At 35.0% G+C, this 25,148-nt stretch overlaps 1 protein-coding gene across 4 annotated transcripts in view; it reads left to right on the forward strand.

The window, feature by feature from the left end:
* The window catches only part of LOC129575560 (uncharacterized), a 64,816-nt gene that overhangs the window by 34,896 nt on the left and 4,772 nt on the right, over positions 1-25,148 (forward strand). For 2 of the 4 annotated variants that reach the window (XM_055459352.1, XM_055459355.1), the window contains 4 exons: positions 21,577-22,285; positions 22,915-22,998; positions 24,533-24,653; positions 24,928-25,105. In XM_055459352.1, coding sequence (XP_055315327.1) covers positions 21,577-22,285; positions 22,915-22,998; positions 24,533-24,653; positions 24,928-25,105 — 1,092 coding nt within the window. Of the gene's footprint in view, positions 1-5,276; positions 5,401-16,922; positions 17,086-21,576; positions 22,286-22,914; positions 22,999-24,532; positions 24,654-24,927; positions 25,106-25,148 lie in introns of those variants that run through there. The other 2 variants (XM_055459354.1, XM_055459353.1) reach the window with 2 other exon arrangements.

A 25,148-nucleotide genomic window follows, 5' to 3' on the forward strand; every position in this document is an offset into this window, starting at 1 on the left:
GGTTTTGGAGTGCAAATTAGGTGATAAGGAGCGCCAATTTCGATGTGCCGATAACACCAATGGATTGAGCAGACACAATACTATATTAGAATTGAAGCGAGCGGCTCTATTGTTCGTAACACATCAGCTTGTAATACACGTAAAAATTGCACATAGTTGTGAGCGAGAAAGAATGAGTTTTCGGCGTCCGAGGGTATAGGAACTTCGGAGCTGGTTGAATAATGGCTCAATTGGAATCCATCAATTTGTATACATAAGGACACATTATTTTTCCCGAATTCCGCTCGGAAATCCGAGTTTTGGCCATGTGTAGATTTTACCATATAAACCAATGTTATTATTACAGCCTCACGGCGCTCCGAGGTTTTCATACAAACTTCCCCTCTTTTCGATTCTAATATAGTATTGTGTCTGCTCAATCCATTGGTGTTATCGGCACATCAAAATTCGCGCTCCTTCTCACCTTATTTGCACTCCAAAACCAAATCACAACCAAATTCACCGTTAAAATAAATCATCATACCAATGGACTTGAAATTGTATCGAACATTTGAGGCTGTGAGAATGAAAATGGCAATACAGGAATGAACATTCTGAAACGCATCAAGAAAAAAAATTCGCAAAAATGAATCATGAGTTCTGAATAAGCAAAAGTGAAACATGAATTTACATGGGCAGCATAGGAGGTTCATGGTTCACTTTTGCGTATTCAGAACTCATGATTCACTTTTGCGATTTTTTTTTTCTTGATGCGCTTCAGAATGTTTATTCCTGTATTGCCATTTTCATTCTCACAGCCTCATTTTTGCTTCAATTAAAATGAAACACGATTTCTATAGTCAACAGATATTTCACGATTCACTTCCAAGCAAACACAATTTATGTTGCACTTTAGAAAATCAAGAATATTATGGTTACCTTTAGTGGTTCAACTTTAGTCATTTTTATTCCCGACCACTCAATTGTGTACTTACGCTGCTCTGCGGCATTGTCGTTGGAATTAAATCAATGGCCGAAACTCACATGTAACTAACTTGGTTACTATCGTCCAAACGTACATTTTATGAGTGTCTTTTTTTCTTCTCTTTTCTTCATTGCATAAAGTATTCACAAAATTTTCTAAGCGAATGACCGAATGATTGAGAAAAATATCAAGCAAAGTATTGAGGAAAGAAATGCAGTGAAATAAAAGTGAGAGACTCGAAGACAGACAGCAACTGTGAAGATAAGAAGATTTACGGTTACTGTATGAGACGATGTAAGTTAACGGCGAAACAATCTTGCAAGCCACAAAAATAAAATCAACCGGAGAAAAAGCGTTTTATAATGAAATCAAAAACAATAACATTTGACCTCTTCATTTAAAGCGAATAAAAAATGTAGCTACTATACTTACAATATGTGCTTGTGTATTGATTTGACTTACCATACTTTTGGCACAATGAGAACACGAATGGGAATAGGAAGTGCTTTGCGTTTGTGTATTTCGATGGAAATATTGTGCAAAATACATAAGAGTTTGCACCCAACTTAACATATCGGGTGTGATATTCACTTAGAGTCAACTCTCTATCAAATGAAGCGGATAATAAAGCAACGATCCGGCGCTTATGTTTTTCGTTTGCCAATTCTTCTAATTACAAAAGTCCATGTTATTAGCATTCATGTTTATTTTTACTCAATACACAGCTAAGAATAGAAATCAAACCAGATGTTGGCGTTTGTAACACACATTTTAATGCACTTTGATAAATTGTAAAAACACAGGGATGAATTGAAATAGCTAGTGATATTTTTTGGGTATAGCGTACGATGAGTACTCCGAATTAATGTTCCGTAAATCGAAAGTGTTATTGTATTAGCTCAACCGACATGTGCAGCTAGGATACAAATTTTCCCTCGTACTTTAAAAATTGAAAACGACTTTTTTCCATTGCTCTCTTGATTAATTGAAATGCAGCCACTTGGTAGATGTACAACCGCTTTGGCTCATATTCAAAAATAATTCAATTTCTAAGTGGCACTGCAACTATCACACAAACGGATGGGCAAATAATACTCCCAATATGTACATTGTACATGCATTTGGTGGATGAGATTGCGGCAAAAATTACAAAGAAGTAACAGGGCATTCAATGAAACTGGCGTTGATATCATTTACATGAGATCATTACGTGACGTTTCTAAGAACAGATCGGTTTCTGTACTCTCCCGGTTCTTCTCTATTGGATCGTGCACATGGACGGTGTGTGTGTGTGAGAGAGAGAGAGAGGGAAAGAGGATACGCTTGTTTTCGAAATAGTTGTTTGGCTAAGAAATTGTGTTAAAATTCTTTCATTGCATTCAATTTCTAATGGAGGAATTCCAGGAATATGCAATTGCAATTGAACACATTAAAGTAGCCAAACGCACATTGTTCGAGCTAATGCAGCAAAATACAAGTTGGATTCATTCATACGCCACAGTATCCAGATGCCTTTAATACAATTTACTGCAAATCACAGATTGTTTAATAAGCTGGTCTACCCATCTGAACAAAGACTTTCTATGATGATGAAAAGTGCGACGAAGAAATCGAAATTACGGATTCTTTCTTCGTCATTCTTTCTCTGTAGCAAAGTTTAGTGAGTGTCGGATACGTTCAAAGTTTCGACGATTGCTGATGCATTTCATACATTAGTTTTCTGTTTGTTTATTCTTTTATTTTTGTATTCATTCCCCTTCTTGTCGTGAGTAAACGTCCAACGCACGTACCATTGTCCATTTTATATATACGAGAATTGGGTATTTGAATAAAAAGAAATTGTGTATCTGATGGGACGTGCACAGGAGAACATGTTGAACATTCTTGTTATCGGTCCCATCTATTTCCAGGAATGTTTGTGATGACGTTCTAAGTGAAGTAAAACAAAAAAACTCAAAAACCATACCAATGCCCTGGAAACTAAACCATAGCATGGAATAAATGAATGAAGGTGGAGTAAAAAAACAATCTTGATGGAAAGTGACGTATGATTTAAGTGATTATAAATGTTCAGGCAGAAATAATTCTTGAAAACGTTGAAGTGATCGTTGTCATAATAGATTGCTTCAGTTCATCAATTGAGATTCATTTTTTGTTCTTCTTCGAACAATGCATTCTTCATGTGTGTTTTTGAATATTGGGTTCCGTTTACGTTTCATTCAATGACTAAGCGAGAGAGAGAGAGAGAGAGAGAGAGAGAGAGAGAGAGAGAGCCACAGACTGGAGAGGAGGAAAAAAATTCTTCAGGTAGAAATAAAACGAAGAATGAACTTCAAGTGTTTTGAAGTTGAATACAGAAACCGTTAAATGTTCAGAACGTCAGTTGTGTCTTGTCAGCAACGAGCGTATATAATATTAAAGTCAGCAAAAAAAAAATCCTGCCCCGTTTCTATCGATGCGAATCGAATGAAAAGGAAATTCTTGGATAAAAGACGTTTGTTTTGTATTGACTTGCGGTCGCTACGCCTCTTTGTTCCATTGCTGTAATTCTTGGAATCGATAGATTGTACGAAAACAGCTGATTGTTTATGCAAGAATGTCAGATATCCTGCACGATTAAGATTCTGTTCGTACCGTAAATGATATACATTATGGATGCCATTTGATGACTACTGACACTGATTTCAATGCATCTTCTCTGGCGTTGTGCACAGAGGATATTTTGGTCTTGGATCGTTTTGCTGTCGAATACATTTTACTCTTTTCATATTGAACACAACGCTTGTACGCATTTATTCGGACTGTAACGAAACGAATGTTAGGCTCGGATTTCGGGTTTGATAGTGTATTTATCATTTCTATTCACGCATTTGCAACTCGATAAAAGCAACGCTATTCTTCGCCTATTTCCTATTATGGGAGCGCTGAATCGATGTTGCAAGCATTTTTTTTTACAAGAGTTTCTGATTTCTGTATATTCGCTTTTCTTTCGGAGAAAACCGTTTAGTCTTGTTCACAAATTGTGACATATGTTAAGTTGTCGCAGCTGCGTAATCGGCAATTCAATGCAACGTTTGATCGAATTGTTATCTAACATTCACTGCCTGTTTTTTTCTCTCGATATTTTTTTTTATACTAGAAGCACACATTCTCCATTGTCAATGAACTCAGTGAAAAGTGTTGAAGTTGATGAGTCGAAGCGCTCCTTAGTAATTTAGTTTGATCACGATCGTTGCTACCTGATTTAGTTTAGAAAATATCATTCTACTTCTTTTTTGTGTCATGGTGATTCATTTCTCCCCCGAAAAAATAGCAATCATAGATCTCCCTCTGAAGAAAGTAATAGCCACTTCCTGTTCACGAACATATGCGATGATGCAAAAAATATGCGGCTTGTTGTTTCATTTGATCATGCACCGTAGACGTGGAAGACGAAAATGCAGAGAGAAAAAACACATTATAAGAGTATTGCTGCGAAAAGAACCAGTTCGACGCAGAATGTTTTTTTTTTGCATTGAAATTCCGAATGATATGCGCGACCACGGAAACACATACGGATTTCTGCTGAACTGGTGTTCATAGCGCATTTTTTTGTTGTTTTGTTTTCGCTTCAGCAGTTCACATATTGGAAATGAAAAGGGAAAAAAACGTGTCAGCACATTTTACACAATGCGTTTGTTCAACTGGTTTTGCTGGAAGCCTTCAAATATGCGCATATCAGTGTCAGATTGCATAGAAAATATTTCAAAAAAAAAAAATCCATTGAAATCTTCATTGAATTTTCTTCTCGACAACTTCGCCATATATTTATCACAAACGCGCGCACAATGCGCAAACATACGCAAGTATGTCGTAGAGGTTGAGATGAAATAAACGCGATAATCAAAGCACTTGTTGACAAAAAGCGCATTTTTTGTACACCGTTCAAGCGAATAACGGGAAAAATTGACAAAGGCAATCGCACTCAATTTATGTGCCTGTATGGTAGAGAGTGAGAACGAGAGGGAGAGAGAGAGAGAGAGAGAAGATCAGCATGACTGCGTGCAGCGAACGATGAAAATCTACATAATTCATTCAACAGCATTCAATACACCTAGAATTAAACGATCGCTACAAAATATGATTATTTATTTGCAATTCTCTAATTAGCATAAAGAAATTGCGCATGTTTAATCAAAGTCATGCCTGGTGAAGAGTTTTCGGTGGAAGAAGAAGAGATGGCGGGTGCGAAAGACGGATAGCGTGAATTGAGAGAAAAAAAAACTCATTTGCAATTAAACAAATACGAAACGCATTTATTATCATAGCACAAGATGTGAATGGCAAGTGGCCGTTGGATGGTCATCAGAAGGACGTGAATGTTTCATCAAAATGAAGGATGCGTGCCTAATATACATTAAATCTGCTTGCAGCTATCCCACAGTACAGTTAAGATGGTTTGTATTGCGAAATTACATTGAAATGCCATTTTAAATAGGCGAATATCCACCGCAGAGAAAATCGAATCATGAAATCAAGCGTTGTGAGACGGTTGCTCTCTCTTTCTTTCTTCTCGTTTGGTGGTATACATAAGCCGTTCGATGCCAATAACCATACAATTTTTTAATGTGCAAAATGTAAATAAGAATTTATGATAATCATTTCATGTGCTTTTCTTTTAATTCGTAAAACGTTTAATGTTTAATTTTTTTTAGCGATTTTTACACTTATTGTCACATTAAGCGTCAATGCTTTTCCCCCGTTTTCTTTATCCATTTTTCTGGTTTGATTGCTGTGCGAAAAGAGAAAGACAGTGGGATAATGAATCGAATTCAACAAGCCAGTCATATGGAAAATTCACTAAATATAAAAGAAAAATTTGATCGAAGACCCCGCCGGACAAATAATTCATCGAATGTTATGATATTCAATTTTAAACGTTTTGCTTTTTTTTTGCCCATTCTCTTCGGGGAACTTTTTGAAGATATATGAAAATTTTCGTTTGTAGTATGCGCCAAACATGCAATATGCTGAATGGCCAGACTTTCTGCTTTTTTCCGTGGCAATTTTTTTGGGTATGATTTTTTTGCTGTCAGTACTCGTGTCCCTATGATACACATCGAAGTCAACGCTTTTTTTGTACATGCTTTTTATGCGTTCAACAACATCTCGGAACTTTCAACGAATCTTCGTTTTTATTATGATTATTATCGTTATTCCGATTTTTGCATTGCTCTTTGTGAAGTACATTTAACGTTTAATTTCCAAAAGTGGAGCGTTTTTTTTTTCTGTCTGACACTTTAGTTTTTTGTTGTTTTAAATGCTGTTGAGAAAATAAAATATGTTAGAATGAAAGGAAAAAAAAACAGATCCAGGTCGACTCCTTGGGTATGCCATTTTTTTCCCGACAACTCTCTTTTTGTGTCAATTTGCATATTTCAGTAGTTTTTCTCTCTTGAGATTTGACAGGGATCTTTGAGTTTGAACTCAGACCGACAAACTTTTTTCCTTTAAAAACACACATAATTTCGATTGTGTGTGTGTGTTGGCCGAATTTGTTAGGAGAAAAAAAACGAATGTAGTGTTGTTGTACTCGTTTTTGTCGCTTGATCACCAGCGTAAATAAATTACAGTTATAGGGACTAAGAACAGAATTTCATTTTCCATTGACTGATTGAGAAAAAAAAACCAGCCAACCTGAACCTGTCTCATACTCAACCTGTTTTTGCTGGAATGTGGAAAATGCATGTTTTTCGACCAACACCAAATAACGTATGATCGCAGATCTTTTTTTTTTAAGTTTTTTCTCCACTTCTTATTCACTGACTTTTTAAGCGTTCAAGATTTATATATGAATTGTCGAACAAAACATCGATAAATACGAATCGACGAGAAAAAAAGATGAAAAATTAAATCGAAATCAAATTGACTTAAAAGCGATATTCAATTTTTTTTCTCTGTAGAAAGTACGTTGCAGTTCCGTGCATTCGCACGCAACATTGGGAACTGTCGTTTTCATTTCTACATGCTTCGTACCAAATGCACTTTAGTGTACGTTTATTGACACATTTATTCGATTTTTTTTTTCGTCTGCTTCTGTTGTGCATCGTCAGTGATTATTTGATTTCATTCTTTAGAGCCGTTTTTTCTTGTTGGAATATAAAGAAACACATTGAATTTATTCGTAAATCAAGTTCGTCGAAAGATTTATAAAAGTACTCTTTCATTTTCGTACGCTTTGTTACCATAAAGAAAAACGAAAATACGACATAATAGCAAATTATATAGCACCAAACGATCGCAAATGAAAGTGATATTTTTGTTTGCAGGCACGAAAATCGAAATTCACGTATGAATCTCTTAAATGTGCGCTTGGTGCATGTTTATATATGGATACATTCTAAACGCCGAACAATATTTAAGCCATTTTATTTAATGACATTGACAAAATCCAAATCAGCGTTGAAGAAAAAAAACAGAACAAAACAGTGTATCGTCAGTCGTTTCGATGATGAATTTCTTTTGTGCATATACAATTCAATAAAATGTAATTATTTATAGACGAAAGTGATGCGAAGAGCTCTTAAGATTTCGACAAACATTATTGCATTCGACGGCAACTTTGACGAAATAATAATAATAATCATGAACAAAAAAAATAAATTATTTACATAACATTTTAGGCAGCAATGAACTAACAGAAATGAGCACGACAATATTTCATGGTTGTCGTTAGTCATGCATGATGTTTTAGTGTATAGAATTTGCGATGCCAAGCCGACGATAAAATATAGCGATATAGCTACAACTGTGTGGTGCATTTTGCATATGAATATGTTGTTGATTTTTCATCTATTTCCATTTTTTTTTATCTCCAAATCTCAACATTTCTAAAGTACATACTAAAAATAGCAAATGTGTTGATCTTTTGGAAAATTCGCGGAAACTAAACAAATACGATTTCTTCTTTTGTCGCTTCACACAGCTAATCAACAGACAAAACGAACAAAAATTTAAATCGATTTTCAAACGTTGATATTTATTTCCGAATGATTTTTGTCGTATATACATTTATTTATTTTTTTTTTTTTCAAATGGAAGTTGGACATTGTATTTGTTTGTATGCAATATGCACGCATGCAATTGATATGGCGAATCAATTGTGCCGCGAAACTAATTCATTGAAGCGCATATGCAACATAAAGAGAAATCAAGTAAAATAGACAAGAATCAATTTAATAGGAACCTTGGAGCCGTCAATACTTCAAACGGAAAGCCATTTTTGCACATAGGCGATTGATAGTTTTATCTATTCTCTGCTGAGGTACCGTGACAAAAAAGGCGGCGAATGTTCTGACTTCTCATGACCGAAGTACGTTCATTAAATGCCATATAATTGCAAAGAAGAAGAAGAAGAAAGATGCAAATCTCGGTTTTGTTTGAGATTCGTGCCTTGCGATGTGGCGACTTAATATTTCAATTGAAGTTTTATTATTCGCCGAAACAAGGCCGTGCCTAATTAGAATCGTAATATTTTTGACGACATCACATTGGATTTTTGATGGTAAAAAATGGGCAACTCTACAGCCAACTGGAAAAACTAATGGGGACTCTGATAGATCGCTTAGAATTAAATCGATTATGTCATTGCCGATAAGTTGTGCAGCACGTCAATTCATTGAATGAATTTTTTTTTCACTCAAATAACAAATCATTACCGCTTTGATGATTCAGTTTTCATTCTCCTGAGAGTGTTGAATTTGGTTAAATGTTAATTGTTCCTGTGTGAAAAGAGTGCAACACTTGAAATTGGAAACAGCTGCTTGTGATTTATCCATACGGGCACACACACACACACACAAACACTCACACTTTTTTCACTGTTGTTTACAAGATGAAACTTGCATTTAGCGTGCCAATTTGAAATAATGCCCTTTTTGTTTAGTTTTCTCGGCATTTTTACGGTATATTGCATGAACTCCATGATATATGCGTTATAAGCCATTATGCCAATTGCCAGATTATTGTTTTGAAGTGGGCACGTGTGTTTTTCCAGAAATTGAATTTTAAACGAAAAAAAAAAATTGAGTCGATCTTAATAAAATCACATAAAATCGTGAGCGATTCGAATTTGGTTCGTATTCAGTTTTTCATTTTGGGATAGTTTTGTTCAGCGTTTCTCCGTGCATAATTTCTTCAAACATATGCATTTAGTATGCTGTGTACGCGCGCGCGCGCTCTTGTTTTATGCCTGGCTACCATTCTAGCCATTTTGATTTGTGTTTTACTGTTTTGCCATACTGTTCTGTTTTGTTTTATTTTGTTTTTTTTTTTTTCTTTTTTCCTGTATGTGTTTAATGTGCACAAGCACATACGCTCGTCATTCATTGTACCAATTGAGTGCCTAAAAGTGGAGTTCTTTTTTTATATGTACACTTCAGATACGACGAGAATTTGTGTCTAAATTTAATGCCAAAATTATTATGTGATTCAGGCAACGTTGCTCTCTGAAACAATTTAGCCGTCCGTACAATTGAAAACACATCAGACGTAATTGACGTAATTTTAATTCAACATTTTCCGCATTTTTATGTGCTCAGCACTGATTAAGCGTGGCCATTGCAAGAGGAAAACGCTTCAAATCTCAAACTCACATTCCATGCATTAAAATGTATTTTCAGTGTTGTCAAAGAAAAGCAACCAGCTGAGTTAAGGCAAAACACTTCTGATTCATTTGAATATTCGTACGACCATCTAATCTCAAACACGAGATTTATAGGCGGTACATAATAGAAAGGTCTAGCGTCTTGAATTTATTTGGGAGCTCTCTCTGAGCGTGGTCTGCATTTGATTGCATGATTTATGAAGCAGTGCAGCATCATGTTTGATCACTGTTTTAATTTCGAATAAATTTCACAATTCAATAAAATGATGTTTGGAGATGTAAGCAGCCCAAGAGACCACATGATTAGGTTGCACTGATATGGCTCAATTTTCGTTACAATTCGCTTCAAATGAATCTGTTTATCTAATTCAGTCGATCGAGTTGGATGATAGAAACTATTTCAGTTTTAGCACGTTGAAAATTAACAAATCGGACGAAAGCAATGGTTTCCAAAATACATGCACACATAGTGTCCAAATATCACTTTCCTGACACTCACATATTGAATTCGAATTTAGTCTTTATTTCAATTGGAATGCGAAATTCCTATTAACTTTTCCTTCGTCTTAGCGCCGATATTAGGATTATAATTAAGTGACTGCAAACGTTCACGGTCCAAATGGAGAATATTCATATACTAGCAAAAAATCCACTACGCTAGGTTCAACACTCATCATACAAATACACGTTTTGTAGAAATGGATTTTTTCTTTCTACTAGATACAAGAAATTCTCACGGTGTACCAAATAGCCTCGGTGCATGTAAAATGTTTACATTGAATATATAATAAAATCAACGTTTGAATTTATTTGAGATGTCAAGACATTTCTTCGATGTGACATCAAGAAGAGCTTTCAATAAGTTAGTGTTGTTTTCTACATTCTGAATTTGCACAAGAGCTCAACTTTCGACACCAATTCGGACACATGTATCATATTCGCATCTATAATAACACTCTCCTTCTCTCACACTCTCTACCTCTCTCCTCACCTGTATACCTCATCTGCGATGTGAGCGATTTTGCATTGACGCGTACAAAATCGGTGTATGTCGATTTTATTTGATCTGGCAGAATCTTGTATGTAAATTTTTGTTATCGAAATTAGCTCAAACAGTGTTTCTGGTAGGTCGAACGAATCGTCTTTCGAGAGGGAAATAAGTTGTTCATAAGTTGTCGTGTTTTTCGGATTTCTTTTTGGTTGAGCCATAGATTGCGTTTTCAATTTTGCAAAATGTTGCTGGGAATTTCTTTTGGTTCGTTTAGTTGGGAATCTTCTCGGCAATGTGGTTGGTTGGTTGTTGTTGTTGATGTTTTTTTTTTGGTTGGGTTTGCACATACGACATGGACTTAAACTTATAGTTCTGCTATACGGTGATTGTTATTTATCCGCTGGCTATTTTCAATATCACGGCTTCAAAAATGAGCATTGAAATGGCTCCATAAGATTTGCTGATGTGAAAAATACCGAGTGCTAGCATTGGATGTCAGTGCTATTTTATTTATTTCGATGTTGTTAACATTTTAACTTTTCACATCTGTTTCGAGGATCCATAGGCTAAACACTCACAATCAAACGAATATGTATATGTGTACGTGTACCCAAATATGTGATTCGATCCTCTCATAATAAAATTCAATGCAATAAATTCATCTTATTGTCTATCGCTTGCACTTTTTTCTATATTTGTTTTCTGTTTCGTGTTTATTGTTTTGTCGTTCAGTCGCTCTGTTTTCAATCTGCGCGAATTTTGTTTCGATTGAAATGAACATTTCCATAAACTGGCGTTAGGCGCAGACTCTCTGCCACATTTCCAATATACGAAAACGTTTATAGCAATGGGTCATTGCAACGGAAATAGATAAACCAGTGTGTTCGGAACAATATTTTCGGTTTCGGCTTTCGCTGTTCGAATACACAGCAAAACCCATTTCGACAACTCATTAGGTGTACTGCTAATTTATTAGGGTTTCATTGTTGGGAAACAATTTACATGTTGCCCATAACACAACAATCATAAATAACGCAACACCAAACGGAATAAATAGTCGCATATTGCTACTCTCGTCCAATTGATGTGCTCAATTCAGATGGAAGTATATAGAAAAAAGTCAATTTCCCCCCAAAAAAAAAACGATTACTTCAAATGCAGCATGAGAAAGATTATTATTCGATCTTCGGATCTCGTATTATGTTGCTGTGAGACTATGCAAGTTATTCGTTATTGTTATTTATGAACCAATTACTCGTTGAATGACTGTATCGAAATTGATCGTATGGAAAATTTAGTTGCAATTTTATCGCGGCGTCACACAAAGTGATTTAAGTTTCTATGAAAACGTTGTAGTTGCACGAATATCTTTGAGCAGTTCACAAGAAAATTAAAACCATCAAAAATTCACTCATGAAAAATTTAATGTGACAAAGACAGAACGAAACGTACTTACAATATGCCTACACGTATTCACGCGTTTCGGAATCACATCGATGCGACTGCGGCATGGGTGTCATTCGTTTTGCGTGTCTTTTAAGAACTTCGATGAACTTTGGTGACTCGTAAAAGAACCGATTTGTGTGCAAAACGAACTCATGGATTGCGCAACATGAAACGAAGTAGAAACAAGAAGAGAAAAAAAGATTATAAAATTTCTGAGTTTGAAATTGCATAATTTATTGGAATTTTTTTATTCCATTTTGGTGGCAACATAAAAAAAAAGTTATTTACCATTAGCAAACACATGTGAAGATCGATCCAATGCCATTAATGGTAAGTGATACCTTCAGATCAATGAGGCGTGTAGACTAAACCACGCTGAATGTAATCAACACAACTTTGGTGACACATTTATATTGGATTACCACGTTTGATCCGAGCACGAGTTTTGTAGAAAATTCAAACTCTCCGGCTTACCTCTTTGGTACGTGAGTGCAAGGAAAAGTCGCATTGATTTATGTTTATGCGTTTTTGGCCTCTAAATTAGAGCCAAACAAACATGACGTTGCCTGAACGTTGCGTTTGTGTCGCAATTGTGATTGAAATCAAAGATTTTTCTGGATAATTTTTTCATTGTTAGCCCACAAAAATTCAATCACCCCATATCCTTTTATCACAACGATAGGCGATTTTCAGTGTAAATTCCAGAAACAAAAAAGAGACATTGTATCGCCTATTGGTAGCCTCAATCCAGCGCAACACACAACCAATTAATTTTGATGATAATAATGGTCTTTCATCCAATTATGTCGTTGAGTTTTCTATTCGCCAAGGTATCCATTTCAAGTGATTTCACTATGTACTGCAATTGGTGTCAATTTTGAAAGATTGAAATTTATTGATACGACGGTTTGGGTATGCTTGAAATGGTGCGTTCCTAGTTTACTTTATTTCTGAGCGGCTACTCTCAATTCGAATCATGCACACAAATGAGAAAAAGGTAACAAAACCAAGAAAAGTGAAATGGCTTCAATTTAATTTGAAAACAAATAAATTTGAATTCGCAATGTTACTTTTCACTTTTTTTCTGTGTTGCAAACTTTAACTTTAAACTATCACTCGGTTCGTCGAGTGCCCTAATATGGTATGAAAGGCAAAATTATATATTTGGCTCCGAGTAGGCATTCGACATGAAAGCCACCAAATAAAGGAAGTCAAATCCTATCCACTTTATTTTTGTTGCGCGTGATCAGGGCAAAGACCGAAAAAGACACACTAGTTTTGCGTAAATTTTCGCAATAATCGTCGCTTTGTCCATTTTGGTCGAATCATGTTCACATGTTCACGGGAGAGAAAAATGTGTAGTTAGATTAGCCATAGAGATTTGCGGAGTGAATGAACATCATTGAACTTAGTATTTCACTTTCGTAGCAAATATTTGGCGGTTTTAATGTGTGTGAGAACTTCAAATTCAGTTCGTTTTTTTCTCTTCAAACCGTTTTTCAAGTAAATATTGTTTATTTCAGCGTTTGAGAGTATTTATATAGATCAGGCCGCGCTAGCGTCCTATCTAAATACATTATAATGAATAAGTACAAACTAATACATATGCATTTCTACTATGAATACGTTTCATGTTATGTGTTTTAATTTCATTTAATTTTGGAAATTGAAAAAAAAATATTTCTCGAGAAAATATAGTATTTTGAAACATCATTGCAATAAAAAAACTTCCAAGTAAGAATGAATATATTGATATTGAGTAAGAAAATTCGGTGAAATCGGCGAAATACTTGAATCAAATATAAACGTTTGAAAAACGTACGACGCGCGCCAAAGCATAAGTGATGTCAAAGTGTGTACAAAGAGTGAAGCAGTAGTGCGTTTAATGCTATGTGCTATAGTGTCTCTGTTGATGTTGATCGCTGACGTTTATAGTGGTAGATATAGATTATTTCTTGCTTTGATCAGAATATAAAGCCTCAAACTGAAGTAACAGGACAGAGCAGGTTCTTTCTCCCTTTCACACTCTCTCGGTGCCAACTTTTCAATCTGCAGTTCATATAATTCGCCAATCGAGGCATTATTTTTGAATTGATTCCACTTTGCTTGGAACGGTACCGGCTTAGCGGTACGTTTCAACGTGAAAAATATCATATTTTCAAAACTATCCGCAAAGGGCCATGCACGGCACACGCACATATTTGAATTCGATTTTAACAGTGGCATAATGGCATTTACACTTGACTTTTTAAATGTTTCAGCCTCCGATTCAAAATATTGACATAGTGGCAATGAGCACTTCGTTTCAGCTCCATTATTTTATAAAACAATACATTTTATTGAAGCAAAAATGTGGCAAACCGTTTTACTGCAGTATAAATGCCGGGAAAATCAGCGAGCGCCGAGCATACTGCTGTAAAAAAAATTCCCATTTATAGGCGAACTGTATCACGATTAGGCTCATTTCGAGTGGTTTTATTCATTTGTTGTTGATTGTCGTTGTTGTAAATTGGTGAGGCATGTGATATAGATGCAGATAATGGCTAACCTTTCTGTACAAACGCAAATGGGTGTTGTTCCGCTTTTGTTGAAATCGTCTTGTTACCATGCGGTGATTGAAAGAGACTCAACGACTCTCGTTTGCTACCGTCAATCGATTTCGCTTCCATCGGATTTGCCATTCAAGTGGCACACATTCGTTGGTGGATTCAAATTCGAAGTAAAACTCAAACATAAATTTGGCTCAATGTGTAAATGTTCGAGAATGTGTGTCGTTCGAAAAACTTCCAAAAATCTAAAGAGCAAAGCGTCAATTAAATGGGTATATTTGCGAAATTCGAAATTGCATTTCATCCGGTGCCAATACGGTGCTTGATGCCACAAGTAACTAATGCAAAAGATATCAAAGCGAGACAAGTTTCGTCGAGTGTAAAGTTTATTGTCTGAAGACGAACAAATAAAACGATGCCTGCCAACTGAAATAGAAATCCAATATTAAACGAATAATATGAGCGATGTGTATGCACTGAATTATATTGACACTTCCATTGTTATGGCTTGCGTTTGCTCAGCAATAATGTCGGACCTACATTGTGTGTTTGTTGGGCAAAGAAGTCGTTTTGTCACAGTCGAAAGGTTACGTGAGAACCGTGTGCATTTTGATAATATTTGCAGGCTGCACTTGAACAGATTGGCCTGATTCGGTACAGTAGAGGTACCCACGCGCGAGCGCATTAGTGGAACATAAACTTTTACTTTAATCTCTAACAAGTAATGGTGAGACAAAATCTACCAACCAATCGCAAATAGTCAGAAGTCTTTTGTTTGCGGTAGGCTTCGCATAAATGTAGGTAAAACAAAAGTGAAACTGACAAAAGAACGGCGCCGTTCAGTTTTAAAGGTTCGCATGGAGTGGTGCATAGAAGAAAGTGAAATAGCCATTTCGATGGAATGAAAATTGTCGAGTTATTTCACTGCACAATTATGGGTATTGATTATTATGAGTTTTGAACTTTTGAGAGACACTTGACCAAAATCGGCCAATTTCATTATGAATCTGTAGCTGGGATAGTAGGCTGGTCGTTTCACATAATTTTATTAATTTTCATTGGATCTGTAGCTGAACAATTGTTGATTATCATTTTTTTTTTCTTCACCATTTTCCACGAACGTTGTACTCGTACGTCATTTCGGCTAATAAAAATTAAGTACAACATAATTTGCTTAAATTGCCAATATAAAAAATTTCAGAAAATAAAACGTCAAACCGTTTTATTTTTACTTTTATTTTCATTTTGGCTGAGATGATAAAGCATTCCATAATTTATGGCGATTTGTTGTTCGCGCTATGTGTAATCTGCTTTAATGCTTAACGGTTTCTTAATGTGTGTTCGAGCATGTGCAACATGCATTTTTCTCTCTCTCTCTCTCTCTCATTCACTGAAAATTTACCTGTTCGGGGTACACAACAATCCATAGTATGTACTTATTGAAATGCCTGTAATTATTTTAAATAAATGTCTGTTGAATTTACTCGATCTTTACTTTTTATTATTATTGTTATTATTGTTTATCACAATTTGTAAAATGGAATTGAAGAAAGAGCGAGTTGAAATTGAGAGAGAAATTTGTAAAAATGAAGAGGAAACTATTGAGATGCGATCAGTTGCTTGTCACCAAGCAAGACCGAAGTTTTACTTTTCGAAATCAAGAAGAAAATGCCAAAAAAAAAGAAGCGAGAGAAGAGAGAAGACAGAAAAAAATGCAACAGGCTGCGAATGAAACGATACCGAAAAACACGCCAAAAGCGCATTCTCGCAGCATTCCGAAATCGCCGAAAACAGCAAAATTAGTACAACTGCATTTAAAATTGCCAAAGTAATCGGAGCGAAATGAAATGAGCGCCGAGACTTTCCTGTTGCCGCTTGCAACTGTAATGAAATGAAATGAAATGAAATCGAGATGCAACCTTGTCACTTTCTACAAAGGTCGCACTTATTTATGGAGCTCGCGCACTGATGACTGCGCTATTATTGATTGTCGTTTATTACAGTTTTAATTCTGTCATTTCACCCGAGCTTCTTTTGCTCTCGTACGAGACTGACTGACTTGTGGCTATATTTCGAATATATACTCACATGAAACATTGTTTTGCTTTCGATTGTGCTTGTGCTTCCTTTCTTTCGCTTGCATTTTATATCATTTTTCTGGTAATTTTCTGCACGGTGAATTGTGTCTGCGGCAAACACTTTACTTCACTTTACTTCATTCGAAACACATTCTGGATATTGTAAACGAAAGCGAAAATGAGAAGAAAAAAAGATTATACTCCATTATTATTACAACTTCCAATAAAATCAATATCTTATTCATTCCAGAGAACGATACGAGCATACCAAATTCAGTTTCCGTTCAATTCACAATCACATACACACACACACACACACACACGATCGACGGCGCGCCGATCAAAAAGTGTCGTGCATACTTATTCCACGATAAATGAAAACAGACAGTGAAAAAGAAATGATCACGATCTTAGTAAGTCTTTGTGCGTTTTCAGTATGGTTTGTGTGCTCACAGCCGCATGGTATAACATCTATATGTGACTTTCGTTGTCGCCGTAAAGGAAATAACAAGATGATGTTTGATTCGATAAAGTAGTAGCTCAAATTGAGTATTTATTTTGATTTGTTGGACATTCCTTTTCGTTTTCATTTTCATTTGCATTGTCGCTGTTACTGTTGATATAAAAAGCAGCTATCGAGTTGTAAAGAATTACCGCCGCATACACACGTCGCCAACATACATATGATTATGCTGATTTGCACACCTTATTTAAAATGGAATCTACAATTTTGTCTAGAAAAAAAGAGAACTCGATATAACTAGAGAAAAACAATGCTCGAAAATGATCAGTGCAAGGCGGGCAATCGCAGCTAATAACATTTTATTCATTGCGTGTTTTTGAAGAAATGAAATTATTTAATTTCACTTGCTGCAGAAAAAAGAACGCATAGGTTCCGTTTCGTCAAGCATGCTTTGCAGATATATTTACTTGACCTCAGCTACCAATCGACCATCGAAAAATGTGCATATTTTCCACAAGTACTTACTTTGCCAGCAATTCGTGTGGTGGTGTCTATCAGCAAAAATTAAAATTGGATACACACAGTTGAGAAATGCCCATGCACAAGAGAGGCATGTAATAGCGCAAATAAAATTGTGAGCTTGTCTCCGCATACCAATCATATAACGCCAATCATATTTATACTCCATTTATTCACAGATTGTGGCAAGTGACTCGATGAAATACCCTTGCATAGGAGGCCGTTTGAAAATTCGCTTATAAATAGCAAAAATCCATCATTGCAATACTGTTAGCCTTGGCTTTGCTCATGGATATGCGTATATGCATGGTTGTGTTTTTCTTTTCGTTCGGCAATGCACAATGCACCGACATGCTTTTTAATAATGATGCGGAGCACACACGCGTTGAAGACCGACTCTGAATATACTCAATTGATTCACACAAATTCTATCACGTTTGACGTATGCATTTTTTTTTTGTGTTGTCATTTCTTTTGCCGTCTTAACGATCATTAAGACTCGCTTCAAATCTTTGTATCTGAATCAAGCTCAGATAAATACCACATGAGCACAACCATATGGATCACATACTATACAGACGAATGAGCATATTAAGGTGCAGCGAAAATATAACGTAGACAAAATAAACTGTTAAGGAAGAATGACTGGTATTTCAGTGCAAAACTGGTGAATAGTCGATTCCGACTAGTTGCAGGTGGTAATTTGCTTTGAGTCAATAGATCATAACCCGATAAGTAAATAGGTAAATATATGTAATTACTAAAATTTCCATCGGAGTACTCCGTCGAATTTCCATCTGAAAACAGAAGAAGAAAGAAATGCACTCTGTATAACATTGATGTGATGATTCAAATTGCAGATGAAATTAATATGGGCTGCAAACGAAAGCATCAAATTTAGAGTGGGATATGAACGATTAAATTCATTAACCCACTCACTACGGAGAAATTTTTTCAAAATTTTGGCAGGAAATCGATCGAGTGAATGTTTGAAATATGCTTGTCAAAAATTTGTTTTTCAAATTTCTTCTTTGAAAATTGGTCGCAATTTTTTTTTTCTATCCGAAAGCTGATCATTTGAAGTTCGATTAACGTGGTAGCAAATGGCATGTGACGACCTGACAAATAGACTGTTGCTTACAAGAAATCACGAGAAATTTACATAAATATAACGCCAAACAAAAACTGGTGTACATTTTGCACAAATTTAATGGGATTGATTTTGATAATGCACACGCTATGTGTAACGTACGCATATTGTGTATTGTGTCTTTTTTGTTACGTGTCGATTTGTATTTGTCAGTTGCCATTGACTTTTATTGATTTCGTGCGCAATCATAAGTGACAAAGAAAAAAAAAACACCATAACAAGATTAATGCTGTGAAGGAAAAACGGTGACAAGTGTAATATAGCATTTTTGCAATGTACATAATAAACACCACCCTTCTAACGATATTGTCGTTATATTTGACTCACAATTAAGCCGGCACTCGACGGAATTTATGTCAATAAATAAATCAAATTCTTGCGGTTTTATCATATTTCCTAAAAATATAAAGAAAAAAAAATTTCGCAAAAATTGTATAACACAAATCGAATGCTGAATGAGTGTATGACGGTTGACAGGTTACATGTTTGCACGGAATGTATGGGTGGCCTTTGTCACTATAGTGATATGTTTTTACGTTGTTTGAACTTTTGTTATATATGTACGTAAGTTTTCAAACAAATATTTGTACAACCTATTTATGATTCGAAGGATTCGGTTTCGATTAAGATATTGTCTTATGAAATGTATTGCAATAATTAATGACAATGTGTGTCACTTTGTAGGCAAAATGTCATACACAACTAGAAAATATGAATTGATCAAATTTGAAATTTGGTGCCTTGGCACAAGCGACATGTAATCAATCTCATTTTTTGCAACTATAAATTTTTGGGGTGTGTGAAATTGTTGGATCTTAAGGGTTCGCTTGGTTTTCAACTTTGAACGATTATAGTCAAATGGTATTCAAATGGAATCAAGAAAAATTACGTTGTATTGCAATTTGCACTGTTTTGCACCAAGTAAATTCTTATACGTACAACAAATTAATCGTTTCTTGATATCGTAAAAGACATGGAAAACATGCAGAAAATTTAAGAAATTTTACTTATTCGATTAATTGAGCTTCCATAAGAGTGAGAGTTAATGTTTTTTTCTTCTGCTAATTATGTTTGACAGTGAAGTTATAATTGAAGTTGAATACGGCGGTGTTGTAAATCGTGGCGAGCCAACATTTTGGCAGGAATGACAGTTTTATTTATTATGGCTTTACGATAACAATGAATTATTTTTTTTTTCTCTTTTGACTGCCATTGCAACTCATTATCATTGATACAATTTATCAACTGCTTTAGTAGACTGGATCATTTACGTTACATTGAATGCGACTCTGCTGCCGACAATACTTTTGAGTCCTAAATCTAAAGCAACAATTTTGTTTTGTATTGTATTGTATTCATGCACATGATAAAAGGCTCGGGCCTTCACAAGATAAGATATCTGATTACATGTAAATCGATATCAATCAGACAAACCTAAGTGCGCTCATTACATGCACATACAATTTCTGATGGTGACTATAATTGTTGCACGGAATATGAAAGTACGATGCAGATGTGGTATTGTATGGTGCTTTTACTTTGAGTACGATATTTTTTCGTGGGTATGATGCAAATATTCACTCCATACTCCATACGTAGCTATTTGAGTGCTATTGGCATGCATCCGTCTCTGTATGCTTTTATGAACACTGTACACTTATTTTTTTTTTATTGTGAATTGCGATGTGAAAAGTTGCAAAGTGTTAAATTAATTATGTTGCGAAAAATGAGTTAAATTTTTATCGCCAAGATAAACAAAATATTGTAGGGCATTTGATGTGTGCACTAAAAACACACGCTCAAAATAGAAATGCTAATATGAATGAAAATGAAATAAAAAACCGTTCAATGACTGATTTGCCTAGGCTTGACATACAAAATGCACAACCGTTGAAACCGAGCTAAGCCATACCGCACAGCATTAAACAATAAATGGTTTTACAACAAATAACAATGGTAATAATATAACAAAAGATCCCCTATTCATGAGGCATCCGACATGTTTGCGGTACACACAATCACAGGGATAAAAGTAAATGCACTTTCCGTATGAACGCTTTTTATTGTCTTTTTAATGCGCATATGTTATGGATTAATCGCGCGTTCGTTCGCTTTCAATTCAGACACGCCATCAAAATTACCCTATCTCCAATCGTTCGGTCGAAATGGGCTCGGCTCGTCCCATCACATCACATCACATCACATTCCCAATCACTATCACAATGAATGTGTAGCGAGAACTAGAAAAAAAAATCGAATTTGCAATTAAAACTACGTTCCCATGTTTTGATGTTTCCTCGTAAAATTCAATTTGTATTTTCTACGGTAGCATCATATAATAAACACTGGACCCCTAGTAGTGTCAAGTTCTAGTGTTTTCTCTCGTTTCGTGTCTTTTTATTTCAAACATCTGGAAGAGATTGTTTGTTTAACCGAACAAAAATATCAATAGCGCACTTTATGAGGGGGATCCATTAATTGTACTATGAAAAACCATTAAAACCACATCGTTTGACGTCATTCTTCACTTAACAATATTATTTGTCGTTTTTAATTCGTTTTTTATTTAATGTTGGGTCATCATTTTTTTTCATGCTCACACTCACCCTACTCCGTGAGTAGCTCACGTTGGCTCGTTGTTTCATAAACAATATTTTATTTTTCATTCTTTTGCCTTTGATTCCAAATATGTTTATTTTACATTATGTTTAAGAGAATTTATTTCGTTCTATTTTCACGTACAATGTTTGTCTTTTTTCCTTCTGATTACAGAAAACAGTATGCGTAGACGGTTGGCCACTTGCCATCGACGGAAAAGTGATTCTGCAGTTGGGCACATTAAGTGAAGCGATTTTAAAACCGACCGACATTTATTTATGCATAAAACCAGGCCGTGGTAAAAAGGGTCACGTAGCTTTATGTGCCGTTTGGCGATCGTTCAAAACGCAAAGAGTTGTGTATGAAGAATTGTGTATCAAGAAAGACGTACTGACTTCAATTTCATTGGAAATGCTGACCGAAGACTTACCTCAGTTGCTGCAATCACTTTTGGTTAGCGTCGAGCAGACCGTCAGCCGTATCAGTCGGGTTCCGTTTGATGAATTGGCATTTCCGAAGAACGCGGACGAAGATGAAATCGAAAATCATAAAACGAATGATATTACGTCTGGACAAAAATTGGATGATGTACCGATTTCGCCCAAATGTGGTTCGATCAAACGACGCGAAAATATTACGAAAAATAAACCCCTTCAAAATCGTTACACACTGCGGCGAATGTCCGTTAAATCCAATTCAGATAAACATGACAATAAAGAAGCTACTGATGTATCAGCACTACCTTCGTCACCGACAACTACAACCAACATCACTACATCGAACAATATGATGCCATTATTTTGCTTGGGCGGATCATTATCGTTTCCACATATCGACAGTGATGAAGATAGCGGTGACGATGTAACGAAATCACCTAACGATCGTAAGTTTTTGTAATTTTCAAGCATAGATATGGATCATGTTATCTATCTATCTCCATGGGCCTAGCTCATATAACTCGATAAATTATTATAATAAGATTTGATGCAGTTTCTTTCGCTATACTCATTTGCATATAATATTATTCCCACGTATGGAATTGTACAGAACGAAGAAAAACTAGAGAAACGAACATGGCTAAATCGCAGCAATATGCCAAGAATCTTGCATGCTACTCTCGAAATTACCACTTTTATTTAACGCTTCCACATAGAAATATAATATATAGATCGCATAATGTATGCGAAGTAAGTAAGTAGAACAGAAAAATCGGGCACACACATATAGTTTACTAAAGTAATAGAAGTGGTCTACATATTTTCGAAACCCAAATCTCAATGTTAAAATTTGCAAGTCAAATGTAATAGATCCGCGTTTAAATTGAACAATATGTCCAATGTGTACAGCATGTGCCTTAGTCCAAATGTTCGTTGTAGATACTGCACCAGAAATGCTTCTTTTAGAGACGCTGAAATGTTCTCAATGTGAACACAACCACATCCATATCTATTTAATTTATATTTTATTCAACTTCTTTTTGACGTTCTGCTTGTCGTTTCGTTTACATTACAGAAGCTTGCCATCATGACATAGTGGCCCCCAGGTCAATAACAGATTTGCCTGAAAAATTGCTAACGTCTGGAGTATATTTATCAGGTAAGATTATTATTAACCGTCAGCACAAGACAAACACACCGAACGGATGTATGAGATATTGAGTCATTTCGACAATAACAAAAAAATGGTGGAGAAAACTCGAGCAAAATGTGTGATGGAATCGAGAGCGAGATAAAATCGCATAGAAAAGAAAATAAAACTGAAATAAGAAAGGATTAATTTGTTCACTTATTTTGGTGATTGCAAATTGCATGTCACGATTTCGGAAACCGATTTTCAAAGAGTCATTTGAGTGCAAATTATACGTTGGTATCAACAGAATTTATTTTGCACCGTTTTCAGACGATTTACTTATTGTATTTACATTTTTTTTTTTCGTTTGTATTTTCCATATTCCATGCATTGCCAGACTGGTCTACAGCTGTCACTTTATTAACATATTAATAATTTATTAATTTTTTAATAAAATGAATTTTTTATTAACGTTAATAAAATATAGTGCATTTTATTAACATATTAATTATTATTAGTGTGGTGAATTTTCGGTTAACTTTTCAAAAAAATTGTGAAGAAAAGTTTCATACAAAAAAAATGTCGAATATTTCCAGACTCGTTTTTCTTTGAGATTTTGTCGTGATGAATGATTGTCTTAATCTAAACATGATGTCGTCCGTTGATAAAATCGGATAAAATCCAATATGTTGTCGATTTTATTAGAATTCTAATAAAATCGACAACATATTAATAACCGAAAATTCACCATACTTATAATTATTAATATGTTAATAAAATGCACTATATTTATTAACGTTAATAAATATGGTGTTTCAAAATTTTTATTAATTATTAAAATATGCTGTTTATTAACATATTAATAAAACACCGATTTTTGACAGCTGTAGACTGGTCGACTGTGGAAAAAACAATCTTTAAATGTACTTCTTCACATCATGGTGCATATCATGGTGAAATGACACGTACTTTGTGTATTTTATTTTGCGAAAAAAAAACGTGTAATGCATACAGTGTCTTATCTTTGTTCGGAATTCTAAGTAAAAAAAAAACACATTTAATCATTTTCGTTCGAGCTCTTTTATGCTCCCTTGATTCTGCCAAAAACAAACTCTTGTAAGTGTCTCACTCTCAGTTCACTGTTATTGTTTCTGCAGCATTCCCTTTTCCCTCGGCGTGATAATATAATTTTGTATCAATTTATATTAAGTTTTCTGTTGGAAAATGGTTTAGTGTCAATTCCACATTGAACACAATGCTTGGTGTAGCGACACAAAGAATGTGCAGATTAATTTTATATGAAATACAGAGAAATAGGTGCGCCCATTGTCGGAGGAAAAGACGACATTTTTTGCTGTTGTTGTTGATATTTTATCTCATGAGTCATGACTGTGTATATATTTATGCAATCTTGATAATCTCTCGAATGAAAGAAAAATAAAATGTGCCGGTAGCTCAGTTGAGACGAAAGCCATACAGACATCAATTCCTCCACAGTTGATATTTTATTCTCATCATTTAAAATCAAAAAGAGCCTTCATAAAATCCTTTAATTTTCCAGACACTCACGACATTAATGGATTTCCCATAATAACCATTGAGACTAAAATTCTAATGGACTCGGGATTGAACTGTTACGAAGTCGCCACATTAATGCTTTACTATAATACGATACCGACCAAGTAAGTTTTATTAACGCTTAAGATTTTCAATTGAGATGAATTTTTTTTTTTTCGTATAAAACTATCGTAAAAATTACATTTTGTTTAGATTCTCTAGTGAAAAGTAAACTTTTCGCGTTGAAAAAATCACAATAAGGATCATCGCCTTTTTGATTCAATCATGCTTATGAAATTAAATGAGAAAAAGATCGTATTGGAAAAGCAAATATGCTTAGAAATTGTACCTCATTCTGATTTTGATTTTGATTTATTTATATTTTGTTTGTTTATTCAGTCCATCAAAATTCACACTCCACGTGATCGCATCAGAAAGCGATCAATTGTCCGCACTAAATTTGTTAGACAACGCATTCAATCTAATCACCGGCCATGTCCACATTGACAACGTGTTGGTTTCAACATTATACACAACCGATAAACTACAACTCCAGTTGCCATTAAGCAAAATTAAGGTATGGATTGATTTTAATGAAAAAATAAAATATTCAAGAAGAA

The sequence above is a fragment of the Sitodiplosis mosellana genome, unplaced genomic scaffold (genome assembly GCF_009176505.1).
Source record: "Sitodiplosis mosellana isolate CC-2019 unplaced genomic scaffold, AAFC_SMos_1.0 Smas_scaffold_6167, whole genome shotgun sequence".
NCBI lineage: Eukaryota > Metazoa > Arthropoda > Insecta > Diptera > Cecidomyiidae > Sitodiplosis > Sitodiplosis mosellana.